This window comes from Limulus polyphemus, unplaced genomic scaffold, assembly GCF_000517525.1.
Source record: "Limulus polyphemus unplaced genomic scaffold, Limulus_polyphemus-2.1.2 Scaffold254, whole genome shotgun sequence".
Taxonomy (NCBI): Eukaryota; Metazoa; Arthropoda; class Merostomata; order Xiphosura; family Limulidae; genus Limulus; species Limulus polyphemus.
Window position 1 is genome coordinate 85,526 of NW_013665864.1, and position 22,781 is coordinate 108,306.

General features: G+C 31.2%; 1 protein-coding gene across 1 annotated transcript; it reads left to right on the top strand.

Annotated features, from left to right (window-relative positions):
- Nucleotides 1-651: 651 nt before the first annotated feature.
- Nucleotides 652-22,682, top strand: LOC106478845 (ribulose-phosphate 3-epimerase-like). Its single transcript, XM_013939418.2, has 5 exons — nt 652-1,148; nt 4,354-4,461; nt 10,109-10,243; nt 15,085-15,171; nt 20,610-22,682. The coding sequence occupies exons 1-5, from the start codon at nt 888-890 to the stop codon at nt 20,730-20,732; spliced, it is 714 nt and encodes a 237-aa protein (XP_013794872.1). The 5' UTR covers nt 652-887; the 3' UTR covers nt 20,733-22,682.
- Nucleotides 22,683-22,781: the final 99 nt, after the last annotated feature.

Genomic DNA, 22,781 nt, shown 5'->3' on the forward strand with positions numbered 1-22,781 from the left:
TGGTGTGACGGGGATTCGAACCCGCGACCCGCAGATTGCGAGTCGAGCGCCCTAACCACCTGGCCATGCCGGGCCGGCCTATAAGTGAAAGTAGCTTGTTGCAAACGATAAAGAAGAAAACTTATTTGTTATCGTTACGTTGATTAGACTTGGCATTACTTTTACCAAATAATCCAAATGAACCCTTCCGACAATAGAGTACGTTACAACAATATATTAATTGCCTATATCCTCGACAATCGGTAATTCCTAGATCTACTATTTCTAGGTAATGGTACTGAATTTAACTAACTTTTTATTTAACTAGTTGGATATCTATTAAAAACAATCAAGAATTGTCAAACGAAGGCTCATATTACAAGAATAACGAAAATAAAATATTTTATTTATTCCTGATAATAAGGACATGAATTGCAATACTTACAGCAAACTTTAATCTAATAAACCAGTACATATATATTTAAGGAATGTTTTAGATAATGACCATTTTTAATCTTAAAGCATTAAACCAATTTAATATTTTGAACCTACTAGTTCCTCTCACTAACTATTTGGCAACACATACGTTTACTTTAGACTAGAATACTTTATGTGGCATGATTGACACCCTTCCCAACGCTAATTCTACTAATGTCAGTTAGATGGCAGAGAGATCGCGCGGGATGGTGATATCACTACTTTACACGCTTTTCAGGCCATGGTTGTTTTAATAAGTGAACCAATCGTATTCTAGAAAGTACACCGTGTGACCTAAACTAAAAGCGATTTCTGTGAATCAATCAATGTAACATTTTTATAGCACCGCTACTAGTAGATAATTTATCCAAATCGTGATTTTTAAAAGTTTAACTTTTTATATTCTATCCTGTGTGTGATTGTGATTGAAAATGGTTTCTCACGGTATGAGGACTGGAAATAATGGCCTAATGTGTAAAATTGGACCATCGATATTGAATGCTGATTTATCAGATCTGTTTTCGGAATCTCAAAGATTGTTAGACAATGGAGCAGACTACCTTCATCTAGATGTTATGGATGGGCATTTTGTTCCAAATTTAACATTTGGTCATCCTGTTGTGAAGTGCTTGCGACGAAAAATACCTGAAGCATTTTTTGATATGCATATGATGGTTGCTGAACCTGATAAGGCAAGTACTTAAACTTTAGTTTAAAAATTAAAGTATGGTTGTATTTTCAATACCTATGAACAGTTAGTATTTTCTAGTATTAAATAATGCTGTATTCTGCGTTCCAGTGACATACATTAATGAATGAATTTAAAGATTTGAACGTTAATAATAGTAATACTAATACTTTAGCCTGGTCAGTATGAATCTGATTCTGATTACGTAGGCATAAGTATCACTATGCGATAAACATAATTTGTTAACATTGCGTTATAACTGTTATAATACGTAACATATTCACAGCACCATAACCCAAACACAAATTTAATAGTAATACTAATAATAGTACTTGTAGTGTTACTAGTAAACAGAAATACAAATATAATATTTTTTTTACTGGCCATTATTTTTTTATGTTTGAAAATTTAAATTGAAGTGAGAAAATATTAAAGAATATAAAAATTTGTGTTAAACAAAAGACTGTAATATGGCACAATTGTTTCTTGCAGAACAATGTGTTAGCATGTATAGATCTATCCTGTCTAGACTAGAATACTTTAGGCAAAATAAAAATAAAAAAAACATATTTAGCATCCAGAGTTTTCGAAAGAAGGAAGGAGGGGTCCTTTTTTGAAATGACATCTTTAAAGGAAAGTTGGCACCCATTTTTTCATGATTGTTACTTGTTTTCAAAGGATCCATGTCAAACAGAATGATACAGAATTTATGGCATATAAAGAAAAAGAGCAAAATGAATCTACTGTGTTCATCTCATTTTTTATTCAGAATTATTCTTTGTATGATCAAAAGAGGGGAAAAAATTGCCAAAAAAAAAGTGGGGAGAGGCAGGTGCAAAAGGGTAGAGATGCTGATTTATCAGATCTGTTTTCAGAATCTCAAAGATTGTTAGACAATGGAGCAGACTACCTTCATCTAGATGTTATGGATGGTAGTTTTTTTGTTTTTTTTTACTTGGCCTTAAATTGTGATATACTCTTTCAGTAGCATTTTGAATATCAGTAATTTTAAAACCAGTGTATCTCAGAAATGGCCTTCATGATGCAAGACAGCAAATGAGCAGTATTAAATTATGAAATTCTGTTTAGCAACTTGCTTTCTATTCCACTGAAGCATTGTTTATCATTGAAAAGAAAATGTTGAGAAATGGAACTATATAAGAGCATTTGAATACTCTATTTTAACAATTGCTTTTGACACGTATAGTGAAACAAGCTGTCACTATGACAGGTTATGATTCAGTCATGTCCCATGTTTTAATAAAATGAACATTTAGAAAATATGAAGGTATCTTGGGAGAGAGAAATATTGATTGTATAATCTAAATGGAAAGAATGATAAAACTTGAAATATTTATTAATTTGGTTAAGTTAGCTGAACAGGTATCTACTCTTACCTAACTTTTGTGTTCCAAAGTATAACCTTTTCCTTACTGAATAAATAGAAGTATTAAAGTACTAATATATGAACAATTGTAGCTTAAGAGAATATAGAATTAAATATTACTGAAAGATGCTTAAATTACATGAAATAACGAAGTAAAAAAGCTATTGCTAAAGCATAGATGGTTTATGAAATGTTGTTGGCTCAACCATAGTTAAATTACAAGATTTTTATGGTTATGTTTAATTGCAAGAAAATGAATTAGTTAGATAAATGCTTACAGAATAGTGGTGACAAGTGATTTAAGAATATGACTGCAAGGGTCCATTAGGGATCTACTTCATTATTTTCTGGATATTGACAATTTGTATATCTTCTTGAATAGAAATGTTTCCAACTTTTTCAAAACACTGAAAAGAACTGATTATTTTACTATTGAAAGTTACCTTAACAGTTTTGATACTCAGGTGATTATGGAGACAAAAAAGAAGATGAATTTGTATGGAAGTGTGCTATCATTGATTAAACCGTAAAGCCCTTTGTTCAGTGTTTATCTGTGGTCAACATAGCAAATACTGAAGAAATGTTATATTTAATATCAAGAAAGCTATTGTAAATTTATAGAAGTCTGGTGAGGCCATATTTAGACTAATTTATGCAATCTTGATGCCCTTACTGTAGAAAAGGTATAAAATTGTTGAAAAAAATTCACAGAAAGGCTACCACAATGATCCTTGCTTTAAATGTATATGATATTAACTAAGAGGAGGTTTCAAAGTTTTGAACTTGTTTTCACCTGTGCAAAGTAAATTACTAATACATGTAAAAGTTATCAGATTCATATTTTCAAACTTGTTGTGGAGTTGGAATAATTCAAGTGTATGCTGTTCAATTAGTTATATGAAAGGGCTGAAAATACAACATTGAATATTATGAATAAAACGTTTAAGCTTTACAAGCCTATAGGGAAACCTTTTTTAAAATAATGTTTTTGCTTATAAGAAACAGACTTAAATTGGTTTGCTTGATGACTTAGGTGTTTTTAATTGGGTTTTCTTCAGTTTTTTGCAAGTTACGGTATGTAGATACGGGTTACATTTAACCTGGATTAATTTGTTGTTCTTGCAGGTGATAATGACCTCAAATGTCCATGTGACTTTCTGTTATATTAGTCGTTATTATGTTAAGATTTTATTTTGATAAGCACAGTTTCTATTTGAAGTTGTCTTGTTTCAAATTAAAAATTAATCAATATGTACATCGTTGTTGAAAAGCAGAAACTAAATTTCTTTTTTTATGTTTAATTGTTTGCTTGTTTTTATGTAAAAAAATAAAATGATTTAAGTAGTGTGATAAATTATCTATTCATGTGCATGTACATACAAAAACTATGCAAGTATGAAACATGCTTATAAACAAAATAACAAACTATATCTGCTGTTGTCTATAAACAATTCTAAATATTTCTGCCTTGTGCAAAATGTACATATTGACATGAAGTAAACTAAAATAAATACTCACTATTATGTAAAATAATATACTTTATATGTAAATCTGATAAAAGGACATTTGTTTCTTATATATTAACATCTTTCAGCAGAAAGAGTGACAAAAAGTTTTTTTTTGTCTTTTGTTGTTATTTATTCATTACCATTTAATTTCTAATGAAGGAAGGTTAGACAGATTTCAGAAAACACTTGGGTAAGTGGGTTTCTTTAAGTGTGATTAAAGGGTACCTACCATTATGATATTTTTTGTTTTCTAAGTATTACGTCTGAGCAATTACATTCATTCTTTCTTCAAAATGTTTCTTCCTTTCTTTCAGTGGGTCAATCCCATAGCAGAAGCAGGGGCTAATCAGTATACTTTCCATCTAGAGGCAGCAGAAGACACTCTTGAGCTCATTCGTCGAGTACGAGAGACTGGAATGAGAGTAAGGATTATACATTTAACTATTACCTAAGAAAGTACCAAGAAACAGATGTTTTCAAAAAATATTGATTACTAATTTTCTTTCTTTAATTTGAACAACATTTTTCAGTCATAAAAAAATCCTAATCAAAACCCAAAAATTCTTGGATTATAAATGTTCATAAGAATCTAATGATCATAAATTTTTTGGTTGATCGTCTTCTATAACATAAAGTTTTTGGTTTTTTAAACTTGAGGTAAAGTGTATGAAGCAATGCTTTAACAATGTGGAACCAAAAATGCTCTGAAGTGACTTGTTATAAAAAAAAAATTTTTAGGGGAGAAACTTTTCATTTGTTCCTCAGAAGACTATTTTAAACTTTTAAAGCTTACAGTAAGATAAAGTAAGGTGACTGAAAGACATTCACAGTATAAAAATTAATAGAAACAGTTTCTAAGCTAATTATTTGTAAAGTGTGTCAGTGCAAAAAATTATAATGCCCAACATATTATAAACAGGATACATCCATAAACTGCCGTTTATACATACTCATCTGCAAAGTTAGGTGAAGGTTGGTTAGTAAGTACCATGTATAGCTGTCCATATACAGGCTAGTGCCAGGCATGGCCAGATGGTTAGGGTGCTCGACTCGCAATTTGAGGGTCGCAGGTTCAAATCCCCGTCATACCCTTTCAGCCATGGGGGCATTATAATGTGACAGTCAATCCCACTATTCGTTGGTAAAAGAGTAGCCCAAAAGTTGGCAGTGGGTGGTGATGACTAGCTAGCTGCCTTCCCTCTAATCTTACATTGCTAAATTAGGGATGGCTAGTGCAGATAACCCTCGTGTAGCTTTGTGTGAAATTCAAAACAAACCAAACCATATACAGGCTATACTGTGTAGTTTACAGTGCCTGATGTTAATGTTAAAAATGAGTTGGGTATAATAATATAGTACTTTGTAATGTAATCCTGCAGCTGTTATCGTTTCCATTCAACATATTAATGTCACTTGTCCAGTTTAAGTGAATTGTCATTTGTGTTGTGTGTTATGTATCAATAAACATTTTCCAGGAATTCACAGTATGTCTTTTGATTCAAGCTAGTCAAGTGATCTAGTGCTTGAACATGAAGATTCATCACACTAGGAATGGATTGTCACATACTGATGAATTTCCTGCATGAATTTAACTGAACGATGCTAACCACCTGCACAATTTAAAGTTGGCAAACATAACTAAACTTCTTGGTTACAGATCACAGCTGTACTTCAAAATTATTAGTTAAAGTGTAGTTGCAAGTAATTTTTTGTCATTCAGAATATCATGATATAAAAGAAAAAATGTTTTTCCAATATGGTCTCACACAAAACTATCTTGATCTTCTTTCTGCCCCTAAAAATTTTTAACAAATTTTAATGCTTAGCATACCAGTCTACTTACCCCACAAATTTTGTGCCACTTTTGAACATGTATATATATCATGTGACCACCCTTCACCAATAGTATTGTTCCCCCTGATTTTCCCACTCAATCCTGACTTTCTCAATTGGCACAGCACCGTCTAGATGTGTGTTTTTTTGCACATTACCACCGTTTACGATTGTACTTTGCTGACATTTCACTACTTTTTTCAACAGTTTTTTTTACTGTGTTTGCATTCAATTATTTCAATTTGAATTTTTTTGCATTTGTTTATTGTTACCAAATTATACATTAACTTAAAATGGCTTCATGATTCAATCTATCAACAATGGAAGTTCCTGTTACAGTAGACAATGCTTCTGGTACAACTACCCAGGCATCAGGTTCAACGTTATCTGCTGCTGACGTACAGGCCTTAACTTGCAGGGAGCTAGATTTCCATGCTTGACTTGCGATTTCTTCTCCTTTCAACTGATGTTTCTGAGGATGAATACAATCAGGGAGAAGAAAATTGATTAACTTTTTCTGGCACCCTCTACACCTCTACAAGATATCTCACCTTCCACACCTTCTTCTATTTCTTTTTTTTTGTTACATCATCGATCAGAACTCTCTACCATTCCTCTTATCTTATCCTATATCTAGTCTGTTCCTTCCTCCCTAAGACTTCTGTTGCCTGGGGATGCTATTTGGTTCTTACACCCATTTCTTTACTTTTCATCTCTTACCTGTACTCCCATTCCGATCCTGATTGGCTTCTTTGTCAGATTCACTCCCTAAGGTGTTATGTGGCAAGTACTGACTCCTTTCAGGGTTCAAATTCCCACCCTTTTATTCCCTGGAATCTTTCTGTTTTCCATAATCTATCCCCACTAACTGGTTGTGTTTGTCAACTCCTTAGGATGGTGTATTCAGACTTACTGATGGAAGGTTGCTGTCTCCCAAAAGTTTCTTCTCATAAAATTTATCATATCACCATTTCTTTGGCTGCTTGTCTTCCCCTTTCATTGGAAGAAGTTGTTCATGATGAATGTGGACTACTCTCCCTATTCCTTGGTCTCTCATTATTTGCACTTTCTGGCTCTATCTTTCTCAAGTGGATATCATCTTCTTCCTGTGGCAATTCTACACATGTCTTTTCACAACATTTCATTTATATTTTCTTTTCAGGGACCCTCTTTTACCACTACCAATAGCATCCCACTCTATGGTGAGTGTTGCCCTATTTAGGTGTGCTTTCATTAAAATCCGCACTATATACTGGTAAAGCTATAACACTTACTGTAGGGATGGGGTGTTCTGCAAGACCACTAATGACATGCCTAGTGGTATATACTTATGTGTTTTTTTGTATCTGTAAGTTTAACCAAATGGTGGACTGCCACTCATGGACTATGATGATTAAAGCTAAGGGGGATTTTTGCCCATCACTGCTGACCCTTTGATTGCATAAACCGTGGATGGTCTGCTTGAGATAGTTTTGTGTGAGCAGAGTTAAATACCTATCAGAAATATATTTTCAGTGTAAGAAAATGTTAACATTTTTTAATTTGTCATATGTTTGCCTCAAGGAAATAGGTATGCTAATTTGAATGGAAACTCAGCAGCTAAATATGGTTTAGGCACAAAATGTTAAAATAGTTTTAAGTGGGGCATGTCAAAACTTGTGTTGCATGCATGAGAGAGCATGTAAAATTTTATGATTTTTTTTTTTATCTTTTTGTATTCTGTTAGTTTAAATTTCTATCTGGCAGGCAAATGAATATGAAATACTTTGGTTGGTTGTTTTGGTAGTTGGAATATTGAGTGATGGACAAATATAAGGATTTTTTTTAATATTTTAGTGAGAGTAGCCTAATACAGTGATTCTCAACCTGTAAGCCACGAGACACATAGTTGTGGGCCACCACAGTATAGGAAAACTAACGAGTCATCAGCTACAAATAACTAAATGGGCCTTGATGTGCAGAAGGTTGAGAAATCCTGCCCTATTACATGTACAGTGAAGATTATCTTGTGTTTTAGAAATCTTTGATGAAATTAATTAGATTGTTAAAAACTGTTGGAAAAATTAAGAGTAGTAGAAAAGTAACTTGGTGGTGAAAAACTTGTAATTATGAGAAATGTTTTGTTTTTTTTCACTACAAGGATACAATTACTTTTGGTGAGTTCACTTATGGTATATTTTTCAACGCACACACGTATATATAATATTCATTTTAATAATAACTTAGGAAGTAATATTTTTTTCGTCACTGGTGTTACTGAACATGTAAGAAATGGCTGATTTTATGGACATTGTTTCATTCATTAATGAATCTTCAACATAAGAATGTGAAAAATGAGCTTTGATATTAAGAAGAACATGTTGAAAGTGATTTTTTTGGGCTGTGAAAGTTTAGCAAAGACTTGATTCATACACACCTGTATGTAAAAGAAGCATTAGCATTGCTAAAGAAAAAAAAGAGAGACAAATTTACATGCAGGTGCAATTAGGGATAAAAGCATGAAATATAGGTTCATTTAACTGGGGAAAGAAATTCAAGAACTCTATAGAAATTTTGAGATTTGAGAATAATAGTTATTGTTCCTCATGAGAATTGTATGCAGTTTGACCTCTTGATGTAAGAGAAACATCCTAATGCTGTTAATGTTATTGAGATATCTGGCTTAAAAACTGAACTATGAATGGAGGCTTAAAGACTTGTTTACTTTTGAACATAAAAGAATCAGAGTCAAGTTAAAAGTTGTTTACAACTATGTGGGACTTAGCTAATCCACCTAATGCTTGTATGCACTGATATTTTAAAGTGCTGTTGCAAATTATTGTGTTCTGAATGTAAATGTGCTATACAGATTTAGATGTAAAAAGCTTCTAACTGTACTTGAGTTTTTCTTTCATCTTCACCAAAACTGTCATTTATATATTATCTATATTATACATTCAAGTCTATGCACTTTCTAGCTAGTAATTGCATGTGCAATGTAAAAATACTGATTTAGTAACAGAGAGGAAATACTTCTAAAGCATGAACTACGTATATCACTGCATGTTTTTATAATGAAAATGTATACATATGAAGGAATTGGCATTAAGCTCATTTATGTTTATTTATTAGTATAATAACACCTAGGCAATTGGATAGATTTTAAAAGGGTAATTATATAAAGATAAGACAAGGTAGTGTTTCAGCTGTCCTTCATGACTGTGAACTACTTTATGAACGCTACTGACTAACAGGTAATCAGTAACAAGATACAACAATATACAAAATAATACATGAAGTATTACATTTAGTATACGAAAGAATATCATAAAATCTTTTAGCCACTTTAAAGTGCCATACACGTACCTGGGAAATGTTGCAACATGCTGGAAATTTGGGAGTAAAATTATTAGCACAAAAAAGACAAGGTGAGCTGTTAAAAATAGGTTGATGAATGTTGCCACTGGGAAGCACATTTCTACACTAAGTATGCAATGTGACCTTCCTCATTCGTAACTACAGTATCCAGTTGAGGAATAATGTTAAAAACAGCCAATTGCAATTTATCCTGAGGAATGCAAGTTACTTCATATTGAATTACTTCTTCAGTGTGTATAGTGATTGAATAGCATTCTGGTAAACACTAGCCTTGGTGACCCCATAACAAGTAATCTGCTGGGTTGAGATTGGGTGACCACCACACTTTAAAATATCTATTTTACCAAACATTCCTCTAAACACCTGCTTCCAAACCATTGTGATGTGTGAAGGGTGCCTAGTGCTGCATGAAAATAATTGTTTCAGACACACCATGTTCTTGATAGCTGGTATGTCTGTTTCCAATAGAAAATTATAATATTTACCTTATAACAGTGTAAGTTTGTGATCCATTAGGCCCAGCTTCTTTAAAAAAGATTGGGCCTGTGATAAAATATGCAGTTGATCCACACCACAGTCACTTTAGGAGAAAATTGAAATTTTTCAATATAAGCATGAGAATTTTCACTTGCCTAAACTGCAATTATGCATATTCACACTCCACATAGTGTAAAATGTACTTTCTCATTGCATGATACTTTAAACATAGACATACTGATATTTATAGAGATTCTGTAAGGGTTGTTTATTAATGGTGTAGCATGTGTATAAGCCTAAACTCTGTAATATTACTTCATCTACAATGTTATTACAATCAGTATATTAAATAAATAGATATTAACAAATTTTGTATTGATAAAGGAAGTTTATAAATCATAGGTTGGCATTGCAATAAAACCAGGAACTTGTGTGGAGTCTGTTCTCCCATTTGTTGACAAAGTTGACATGGTGTTAATAATGACAGTAGAACCAGGATTTGGAGGACAGAGCTTTATGAAGGATATGATGCCCAAGGTATGGTTATGACAGTATATGTTGATATATCAATAGACTTTATTTAAACTGTCTCAGCTCTGAACATCACTTGACAAATCAACAACATAATTTTTAAAATGTTGATTTACAGTATAATAAATAAAAATTTACACAAATATGTGTTATGATTAGTTTTTATTAGAAATCTAGTGTTAACAATAATGTATTTAAAACAAACTTCAAACATTTTATTTCTTTATATTTTTCTTTCTACAAACAAAAAGGAAGTTAAAACTGAAGTTTATGGTCATTTATTGAAGATTGTTTTATCTTCTGCATTAGAAAGTGAGCAGGACAAATAGCAATATCATCAGGCTTATACAAATAAAGCCAAAACAAATTAATTATATTATCTTTGGAGTATGGTATTGCATATGTTATAAGTTGATAACCAAAAATTTTTTTATATGAACAAAAAATATTTTTCTTGCTTTATATCATAAACAATAGCCATAAAATGGCTTTATATTCACTTCTAATCCAGTTTTTTTTTTATTTACCTTTTTGGAACATAAGAAATACATGTTAATGCTAACAACTTGTACTAATAAAACTCGATGAAAACCGGTAGTCCAAAATGAATTTATTCATACTTTTGCCTAAGTATATTGGTGCATATAAAATAATTCAAAGTTACCAAATTTTACTATACATAGCAATCTATGAAAACCGGTAGTCCAAAATGAATTTATTCATACTTTTGCCTAAGTATATTGGTGCATATAAAATAATTCAAAGTTACCAAATTTTACTATACATAGCAATCTATGTTTTGCATACAATGTAGTGAATGTTTTTAAAGAAAAGTAATCACATATCAGAACCAGTATGTTATTCAAAATATAGAAATTCGTTTATTGCATGTACCCATTTAAATGAGTTATGTACACTTAGAACTTGCATGCAGATGAACACACATCATATTCTTACAAATTGAAAAGTTCAAACATATAAAGGCTACTAACTGTCTTTGGGTTACAAACATATAAAAATTACATAAATGTAAAAGAAACAGACTTACAAAATAAAACTGTACCAGTTTCACAACCTCTTCCTTCATAAAACTATTCATAGAAATGTTTTTATGAATCAGAATGTTTCTCAAATTTGTATTTTGTCAATGTTCGCAGTTACCAAACACTTTCATGATTCTACTTTGGGTTACATTCAGCATGGATGTTTTTTTGGATCCATCCCACAGTCTCTGTAAGATCATTGACTCCATATATCTAAGTTCACTGAGACTGTGATGATCTGTTTATTGTTGAAGGATTAGTTATTTATGTCAATTTTCCACAAGCCCACCACACAATATATATATATATATATCAAGTTGTATAAAAATTCCACTTGTATAAGTATACTTAGCACTTGTTCTTTTTAAAGTACGTGTATGCAGTAAGGTATTTCATTCATGTAGATTTTTTGTTTGTGTAATTATTTTATCAGCTACACCCATTCCTCCATTAAACATCATCTGGCTCTCCAGATATGCAATATTGGGCTTAATGGATTCTCTTCTAACGGAACAACAAAGGGTTTCTCGAGGTGGAACTTTAATCATTCATACTGTAATTTACTCTGTAGGAGGATTTATTCTAACATATAATTTACTAGTTAACAGCTGCTTTCAGTTTGTCTTTCATAAGCAATGTTATAATTTTATTCAAGTGGTCCAAATCGTGTTTATTAGGAGTGGTTGTTTATATTCATTTCTTAGTTTTCTACATAATTACATGCTTATCTTGCTTGAGCTTGTGCATGTGTGCGTATATATACACTTTCCTATCTTACTGATCCACATATATTGTAAACCTATATATATATATATATATACACATTTTACTTTACTAATCTAATATCTTATACACGTGTAACAATGAAAACAGCAGGAATGTACTTATTATATTCACATTAGCATAATTAAAAAGTTCACTGTACATTTAGGTTTTCATTTCTTTTTCTGATAATTTATGTAAGTACATTTTAATATTTTCTTTGGTATCATATGTATAGGAAAATTTGCAAATTTGATATTTTTGAATTCCTTATTTTTAATTGTTAAAAGTTTATTTTGGTAATATTTATATACTTTCTAAGCCTGTTGTACTTAACTTTTTTTCTTTGTAATCACTTCACAGATTCGTGTAATTTTTTGTCATTTAAAAGTAATTAAATTTCAGGTGAATTAAAATTTGCACATTCATGTGAGAAGATTAAAGATAGATCAATATCTGAAAAAAAAATTACTTGAGTTAAGGTTTCAATTCTGATTTTAGAAAAACATGAATGAACCAATTCTGTATGTTAAACACTGCCATTAACTAAATGAAATGGAACCCTTCGCTAGAAAAAATTATTTGGGTTGAAGTCTAGTATTAAAGCCATTTTGTCAATCCCACTGTCAACTAATGTAGTGGTGAAAAAATAAGGGTCAAAAGCATGACCTATTTTTTTAACTAGCATTATTATTAAAACTATTTGTTTTATTTAGTGCTTTGATCTTGAAACTTTTTCTTTCTTTCATGCAGAATAATTTGAAGAAAACAATGTGCTTTGTATTCTAAGTTGTGTCATGAACTAGAGTGAATTACTAAGGCTATGTATGATTAAAATAGACAGCTTAGTATATAAAGAAGAGAAGGAAGTAAAAGGAGGCACGTATATAGTATGTGTTTTGGTGTCAATAATTCTTCATTGTAAAAGATGCTTCTTAAAAACAGCTGAAGTGAATAAGTGATTGAAGAAAAAAGAGTAAAGAAATCACTAATATAAGGAACAAAGAAAAAATAAAGTAACCAATTATAAAAGAAATTGAAAAAAATCTAGAAACATGCAAAACAAACAGCGTTATGTTTATTTTACTGTGGTGCATACTGCCAAATTATATGTGAATATTTTTATGGAGGAAGGCAACTTAAATTTTTTATATTGTGTAAACTATACACAAACGAATTTTGTGAATAAATCACTGAAGGTCTTGAATTTTATAATAATTTAAGTGTAAGATGAGATTGGTACCTCATTATATTTCTGTAGTTTACCCAACAGTAATCTATACATAGTTTTGTATACATTGTAGTTGTATTTGAAGTGTATTACCACTTAATGAAATATTTAAACCTAGCATTATCAATAGGGTCCATGACCCATTTGCTATTAAACACAGTTTCTAAACTGTTTATGAAACACTTTATGTATGGGCCCATGATTTTGTTGGTTAAATCAAGTGTTTTGTAGGAGACCATCTATTAAGTTATGTTAGAAATAATATAACTTGAGATATTTTTAATAACTAGAATTTCATTCAATAAATGTCCAGTAAACTCAACAAGATGATCAAATAAAACTCCTCTTCTTCCCAAGTATCAAAAACAAACTTTGTCCAATACAATTCTGTTTTTTGTCTGCTAAGTTTTAGAGCTTTAACAGAAGAACCTGATTACTCAAATGTTTTAGGAAAGTAGATCTTCCTTCTTGAGAAGTGAAGTGAAGTAAATGGGACCAGTGACAAAAAAAAGTTACGCAACTTGATTTCCAGTTTACTCCAGAAGAAATGTCTGTCTTCCTCAGATACTTGAGTTATCAAGTTTCTTGCTTTGTGGCTTATCTATTCTTTGATACTATAAGATATAACTAAGCAGTTAGAGGAATTTTAGTCATTTAATTGTTGGATTCATAAATTGATTACATTCAACTAATCAGTTATTCTCAGATCAGACTTGGACATTTGGATTAATCAGAAATACTGATTTCGGTTAGTTGGTTATTTTTGTTGAGTCATGATACTGATCAGTTAAGCTGAATAACCTTGAAAAACTGAAAATAATAAGGAAAAATTATGATGATAATATCTTGATTACTTGTATAATTAGAATAATCAGAAACACAAATTTCAATTAGGTGATTATTTTTGTGATATTAATCAATTTAATCATAATTCTGATTTATTTATTTTACATGATACTATACAATCAATGCTCATAACTAATATTATATCAACTGAGTTAATCACTCAGCTGTAACTACAAAATATCTTAGCACTGAGAAAATCAATACTAATGGAACTAACAATATTGAATAATTTGTATGGAACACTTAACAGACTAAAAATCCTTACTTTAACTGCCTCTCAGTCTTAGAGCTTCTCTAGTTTCTCATTATTTTAATCCTTTTTTGCTTGCTTCTTTTATGATATAATCTTTTAAATAATGTTAGCATAATATTTCTTTCAAAGAATATTTCTAAAACTAGACCTAATCAGAGTATAAGTTTACATGCAAATATATCACATTAAAGTACTTCAAACAGCAAAATCATTGAATATGCCTAGTACTTTAACTTTTAGCAAATTGTCAAAAACTTTTTTTTTGTGTGCATTAAATAATATTAAAGTTTTTACAACCATCAAAAAGAATAATTTAATGACATGATGTATGTATGAAATTAATCTTTTAAAATAAAAGCTAGCATTCAAATAATAAAAGCATCATCAAAGTACATTTGCATGATTAACAACTAAATGTGCTAAAGATTATAAATTTGACTATAACCTCTCATCACACATTATGTAGCCTTAAAGTCTCCATTTTGCATTTGTTTTGGAGTTATTTATAGACAGAAGTTATATGTAAGCTTATAGTGTATGGATAAAAATATTTACCACATATTCAGAGGTTGTTTTGGACAGAATGTTATAGTCACTGAAATATTCTGTTTAAAGAGAAAGTAATTGTGTCTTTTACTTATACTCACTAGTCATTGTTAACTTAAGTAGGACTAACCAAGTAGCCTTGAATATTAAATATCTTACTTGATAGATCCAGTTGTTGAGATCCAAGTTTCCTGATTTAGACATTGAAGTTGATGGAGGAGTTGGACCAAACACAATTGATCTGTGTGCTGAGGTAATTATTGTTTTTGTCAGAATATGTAAAGCTGAGTTTGAAATTATTGAAATTCACCATATTATAAATGTCTACAGTTCTTAAAGTATAGATTAATATAGAAAAAACTAGTGACACTGGGTAGATAATACATATAATCTTCTCCAAACCTATGTTTTCCATCATTTGAGTAAAATTTTGTGTTATAATTCGAATGACAAACTAGCTCCAAAAATTCCCTAATTGATTTCTAACAGAGGTTTCACTCCACAAATTCTTCATTTTTTTCTTATATAAATCAGATGATATCCACTAATTCAGCTCATTACCTCTCGTATATAACAAAACTCTACTGTTTACTGCTATTGGTAGTGATATCTTTAACAGAAATAATTGCATTCTTTTATCCAAATATCTATTTAAAATTATACCAGTCATTTATAATATTGTAATTAGGTGAACAGGAATAAGTTGTTTATTTATTATGTGGCTAAAACCTCAAATTAATGAAGTAAAATCATCTATGAATTTGTTATTAAAGATATGTTCATGTGTTTGAGTTCTTATCAAGAAAACTTAAAACAAGTTATATCAGTATTTTGGTTACGAGTTTTGCTATCTTAGGTTATTTTTCAGCAAATGTGACTTCTGAAAATTTACACATACTTCACAACAAGATTAAAGGATACACAGAATCTATAACATGATAATTATGACAAGGCAAAAACCAATGTTATAAAATAATGTCAATCACAACACTCATTTTGTTGTTATGGAAATCAGGCATCTAATGGACACTCTTAAGTATGCTATGAAGACAGTTGGTCATTCAGCATTGATACAGGTTTATTATACAAGAAATAAACTTGTATTTAGAATAATTATACTGTAACGCTACATGTTCCAGAAGAGCTAAATCTTACAAGAGGCATTTGAGTATCATAAGATTTGTTCAGAAAAGTTTGGGCATGGTATAGAGTATTTCAAAAACTGTACAGAAAATGTTCAGTATGCTTTCGATCATTCTTAATCAGCAGATCAGGCTACTGCAATCATTGTTTTGCACAGTGATCCTCAAAATATCCTGCACACTGGCAGGCATGTTGTTCAACCACTAATCCTTTGAAAGAGAAATAAAGTAGTGCAAATCTGTAATAAAAATGATTTAAGTATGCAGTATAAAATGGTTTTGAAACACTACACCATGTCCAAACTTATTGAATAAAATTTCTCATTTCAAATATTCCTCTGATGAGTAGTGATATAATCATATTTAATCTGGGGCTTTCTTGTTAATCACCCTGTATACATAGTGGTCTTAAATAACTTTGTTTTGGTTGCCACTTTGAAGTTCACAGAGTCTGAAGTGTTCTGTATTGTTCATTCATCATTAGGTCTCAATTAAAATTTTAGAAAGTTTCATTTATGTGGCAAACCATTGGATGAGAGTGCCAGCCAATCACAGCATGTAGTTGTGAACCTTCTACAAGTATTTCAAAGCATTATTAACAGATGTGTAACCTCTTGCAAACCAAGGTTCAGTTGTTTAGAAACCTAAACAAGGCAAAACCATTATCTCCAACATGCACATAGTCAAGAACAGTTATGGCTTATTACAGTTATAAGGTAGTTGTTGCAAGACTAAATTAGATATTTGTGGCCATCAGTTACAGACAGTTAGAAACAGACTTCAAATGTTCGGCCTGTAAGCCAGGTGTCTAATGAGTTGCATCCTGTTAACAGTGAGGCATGAAACAGATTGTCTGCAACAATGCCAGGAATTCATCCAGTGGACTATTACATGTGCCAGATACAGGAATATACTTATTTGGGACCAGACCCAACTCCTTTTTTTTCTTTTTTGTACAGAATACTGACCCATATGGAGGTGACATATATGTCATGTGGACAGTATAAGCATTAGTGGACATATCGGCTTCTATATTCTGTTGAATAGTGCCATTAATGCTGCACATTATAGAGACCACATTTAACAACCTTTTGTGCTGTCATATGCTGGTACAGTTGGCACTTACTTCAGCCTAATGAATGATAAACTAACCCCCACCATACTATTAAAGCTGAACACTCTTGGAAGACACGTTTTTCTGACCAATTCTTTCATCTTTCAGATATACTTCAGGGGCTTATTAGCACTTTTATTTTAAGCATGAATATTAAATTTAGTCTGCTGTTTATGTTCATGGGGCCCTAATCTGTATTGAGGTGAAATGTAAAGATGTAAAAAGCCACTGCTACTAAATATTAATTTACAAGCATAGGGTGCATGACCAAATATATGTAGTTGAGATTACATTATGGATCATCAGATGACTAATTTGCATAAAAATGAATTGAGTGGTGATTAATATTATTATAGAACATTGTTTTTTTACTTTGCTTTGTCATGGCTAAAAAATAAAAAAAAATTGATTTATTCTTTATTTGTTTTGTGTAGTGCAGTTAGCCTTATGTTGCTAGAGTCAATTCTCATCCACTTTTTTTATCTAATGGTTTCTGCTTCCAGAACTGTAGATTAATTTTTCATCATGTATTTATTTTTATGTAATGATGCATAATCTGAGATTCAGAATTTTGAACTGAAATTGTTATATGACTGGGGATTTACATGTGAGTTGTAATACACTTGCCTTGTATCCATATACAAAATAACTTGGAGATCAGTAAATTATTAGCATATATATATATATATATTGCAAGTAGCTAAGTTATAACTATTAACATGTTCACTGCCACGTGCCCCACCAGTGGGTCACAATTGATTTTTAGTTATGGATGCATGATACATCAGTGAGTTACATATTACAGATGACTTCAATGAGCTAATTAAATATAGCAAAGTTACCCATATAAATATTAGACACCTGGGTTAAGTAAATAAAGAAAAGTGTGGTTAGCACTAGGGTATAAATTATTGATATTACTGGTGACAGTGAACGTGTTAAGGAAAGTGAAATATATTCTTTGTTTTGTTGTAAAATTACAACACACTAAGCTATCAACCTAGATCTTTTTGGTATTGTCTCTTAAAATGTCATCACTTCAAGTTTGGAAGTATCTGCTTTAACATCATGTTTCTCTTTTCCTCGGTAATGCATTTCGCTGTTGATTCAGTGTATTCAGTGAAATTCACCCATGAAGGCTGGTCCCATATATGTGCTACGTAGTTGATGCCCAGAGAAAAAGCTTACCAGTCCATTTTTTCATTAATTTCATATTCAAGATAAGCAGTGAGAGTACTTGCATTATAGGATTGAATATTATCATTTGTTAAAATCAGTTCCAATGGCACCGGTGTAAGACTTGATAGTGGTTGGCAGAATGTTATCTAATTAATACTTGAAACTGTTAGTACTTGATCCATAATTATAAAATTTTCTTTGTATTCTTCAATTTTCTAAGAATCTTATCCATTTAACACACATCAGTAGGTCCATCATAGAAAATGGTGTACACCATCAGAGAGGTCCATGAACTTCTCATACTTAGCTAATATACAGGCACATATCACTCAATCTCCAGAGTCCAGACTGTTTTCAAACTTGATGACAACTTGTGGACTTCCAGATAAAAAATAATGTCTGATATATGCTAAGGATGTGCCATAAATCTTAGTTGTACAGCAAGACAACAAGCTCTCAGACTGGTGGAATAAAACCAGTTTGTATTAGGTCTCACAGCATGTAAATCCTGACATTCCATAGCAGAATGTGGTCAGCCACTTCTTGCATGTTTTTGTACACTGTTCATTGTCTGGTAACTTGATATACAGGTTGTAAGTTACACTCTTTGTGACTTTCCAAATTCAGCAATGACAAATTTTTGTGGCATGAAAGAGAAGTTTTGTAATTTATGATTAATACTGAATATCGTCTGATCACAAATTCAAGTATCATGCTTGGGTCAGAAGATCATCCCAAAAAGCTTCACTGACTCCTTTCAACATGGAACTCATCCATGATGTAGTTTGTTGTTATATCCATTCCCTATTTTTACTTCCTGGGATCACCATCATTTTATTAATTTTTCCCTTTTCATGTTTATTAGTGAGCCAGGCATGACCTAGTGGTTAGCATGCCTAAACTCTGGATCCAAATGTTCATTTTTTGTCCCGTTACTATAAAAATGCACTCTGCACTTTTGAACTATGGGTACATTATAAGAATGACAGACAAATACCACTGTTTGATCAGACAAGAGAAGAATGTGGGTGCTGTTGAGTAGCTACCTTTCTTCTAGTTTCTCAATTTAAAATTAGAAACAGTAATGCACAGATAGTTCTGCTGTAACTTTGTGCAAAAATTGTAAACAAGTATGTTTATTAATTGTTATAGATAACTGCAAGGTTTTGGAACATATTTTGTAGTCCTTACAACCATTTTACTGGCATTATAATTTTCTCTGCTTCTCATGATAATTTTTATAGTCTGCATGGAAAAACCTGAATCAAAGGTAATGTCTTATGTTTTATTTTACTTACAAAGGAAAGAATTTGGCCTTTAGTCCACCTTAAGGTATGTTATTCTCTCTCTCTCTCTGTATGAGAAATTTTTATTTTATAGATTGCATATATTCTTCTCTGTGTAGGATATTTCTAAGTGTTTGTTTTGTATTTTCATCCTTCCAAGCTGTGAGATCATTTAAGTGGTTTCTGGTCAAGATGTGCTGATTGCCAACTTCATTGTTTGTTTCTGAAAGTAAACAATCAGATAAGATTTAAACATATTTGAATAATAAATCAAAAACCTAATAATCCAAGAACTTTGGGAAGGTGGGCCTTCATTCTTCAGTTGTGTCAGTTTAGTTTGTTTTATCATTAATTTGTTGAGTCATGGTAATCAGCAAGCCAATCTATTGTGCATACTTACATAAAGAAGATAGAGCTGATTCTGATCAGCACCCTGATATTGATTGGCAAAGATAGACAGTGTGACGCTAAGACACCAGGTTGGAAAGTTAATTCTCAATTTTTCAGTGGAGAGCATAGTGTCAGAGTGAGGTATGTCTAACATTTAGGACAGAGTGGATCTACTGGCACATTTATGTGTTTGTGTTATGTTCAGTGTCAATAGTGGTTTTCTTTAACATGGTAATATTTCAGGATTGTTGTAGGTTAGATAAAAAGTGATATATTTAAGATCTCCAGTTGAATATTGGTAATTAGATATTCAAGTTTAGCTAGCATTTAACATGTTATGATCCTAATTTGCATAAAAACCAAGATTTGTCAAATTGAAAACATAATGTAGAACACTTTAAAGATTTTATTTTTTTAAGCTCATTTATTAAAAAGCTTGATTCTGGAACATTTGCAAATTATGTCCATCAAGAACTTAATTTGTAGCACATTATTGACTGATATATAAAAGCTTTTGCTGTATATAAAAATGTTGTAAATTAGATATATTTTCTACTAAAAATATTTTTACTATATTTAGGCTGGTGCAAATATGATTGTATCTGGAACAGCAGTTACTACTAGTGACAATCCTAGACATGTTATGTCTTCTCTTCGTCACTCGGTGGAAGAAGCTATACAAAAATCACAGCTAGAACGATGAACTTCTTACTTGAATATCAAACCAAAATTCCTTGAATTTTTTAGTTAATTTTTTTATTTTTAAATTTACTGAGATGTAACTACTCATAAAAGTAAAAAAATATTAGAAGTAGATATTTGTGGAACTGGTAAGATTGTTTTATTCATGTTGTAGTGTGCAAGCTTTCTGGATATATGTATAGTTGGTTTATGTTCACTCTCTCTCAGAAATAATATATTCTTTGTGTTTTTTGTATTGAGTATAATAATTTATTTTCTGTATTAATGTTCATAGAACATACTGTGAGACAGACTAACTTATGGTTAGAAGACAAACATATATTGTACACAGCTTATGTGTGATCTACAGATTAGTAAAGTGTGTGTGAACTCTACTCAACAAAATGATTGATACAGTGAATATTTTCAAATCTCTTATTTTAATTTATTTGATTCTAGCATCACTTACAATTTTGGACATAGTTATAAGCACAAAATATAGAAATAATGCTGTGTTGTGGGTTTAGAAATGTGATCATTGATACTTGTATAGTATTACTCATTGTTGTAAAGCCATGTTTGATACAAATATAGTGTTTTACTTGGTTTGTGGTTACAATATCAATGAATCTGAGTGAAAGTTAATAGGTATCGTACACACAATGTAAAGTAGTAAAGTAGAATGATGAAGTATGTGCATGATATTAACAGAAGAGAAAGTATATATGTAAGCAATTAGTGTGATAATTGAATCCTGTGTAGAGTATGTGTACCCCATAAGATATAATGTTAATTTAGGCCTTCTAAAGACTTATTAGTGATAGAGAAACTAAGGTTGTATTTTTTAGGTTAATTGCTTCAGTAATGGCTATGTACACTTGTTAATACAGAATTAAATATATACACCATACAAAGGTTTCACTTGATTAGTGAATATCTTACCTCAATATGGAATTATAACTTCATTATTAAAACACAAGATAAATAGTACTTTGTACCAGTTAAAATTCTTGCTTCAATGAAACACCCAAGTTACCTTTTTTATATTACAATTTAAGCATTTTTAGTTGTTCAGTAATCTGTAATAAAACAAAGATCTGTTATTGGCTTAGGAGTGTAACTTTTGATTTGATATAGTTGCAATGTAAGGCTCTGTAAGTCATGTAAAAAATGCTTACAATATTAAAGGTAGATGAATCAGCAGAAACTTCACTAGTAATTGGTTTGTAACATGAAGCATAAGTTTGAGTAATTAAATCTAACTTTTCAGCCTTGGTATGTTTATAATCTGCTTCCACCTTTTCTTTTTTGTTGTTGTTTTGACCAATCAGCTTTAACGAGTCTAACACGCATACACTTGCATGGCAACCAACATTTGATGGTATATCATAATGGAATTTTTATGGTTTATTTATAATATGTGCCGTGAGACACATGATTGAATTGTCTATCATGAGAGCACTTGCTGATATTTCTGCTGGAGTACACACAAGAAACTGTATTAGCCAGTGCTTATGTCTTTATCTTCACTCTATTTTTGGATTAGTAATAGCATTTATAGGCCAACAACCACACTAATAAATGCTGTTGCTTAGGTGTAAGTAGTGTTTCTCCTTCAGCTCTTTGGTTTACTATTCTAAGTAGTTTAATTTCTCTTGCCTTAGGCTATATCAGTCAGCCATATCTCAAACTATGATTTCTATATATATATATATATATATATTCTGAACTAGTTCTGTTGCTGTTTTACTTGAGTAGTAATAAGGATGATTTTTTTTAATTTATCAGTGCTATACATAGATTTTACATGAAAATTAAAATAAACATTTTTAGGTAGCTCTCCCATTAAAGTTTAGATCCTCATTTCAGCTGAGGCTTCAGCCTGGCTAGCCTATTCATTTTGAAGTTTTCAAGATTGCTAAATCTGGGAAAATAAAAAACATAACTTAGAACTGAGTGGTGAAAACATTTAGAAGTTGTTGTTGTTGTTTTTTTTGCACAGTGCAAAGAAACTAATACTTAAGGGTATAAAACTTACAAATGCAATGTTTAAAAGTGTGCAATTCCAAAG

Bases quoted from the DNA above. Each gene is read 5' to 3' on its own strand.
- LOC106478845 (XM_013939418.2), top strand. From the start codon at position 888: ATGGTTTCTCACGGTATGAGGACTGGAAATAATGGCCTAATGTGTAAA. The intron at 4,462-10,108 runs GTAAGGATTATA...TATAAATCATAG, and splicing joins TACGAGAGACTGGAATGAGA to GTTGGCATTGCAATAAAACC. The intron at 15,172-20,609 runs GTAATTATTGTT...TACTATATTTAG, and splicing joins CAATTGATCTGTGTGCTGAG to GCTGGTGCAAATATGATTGT.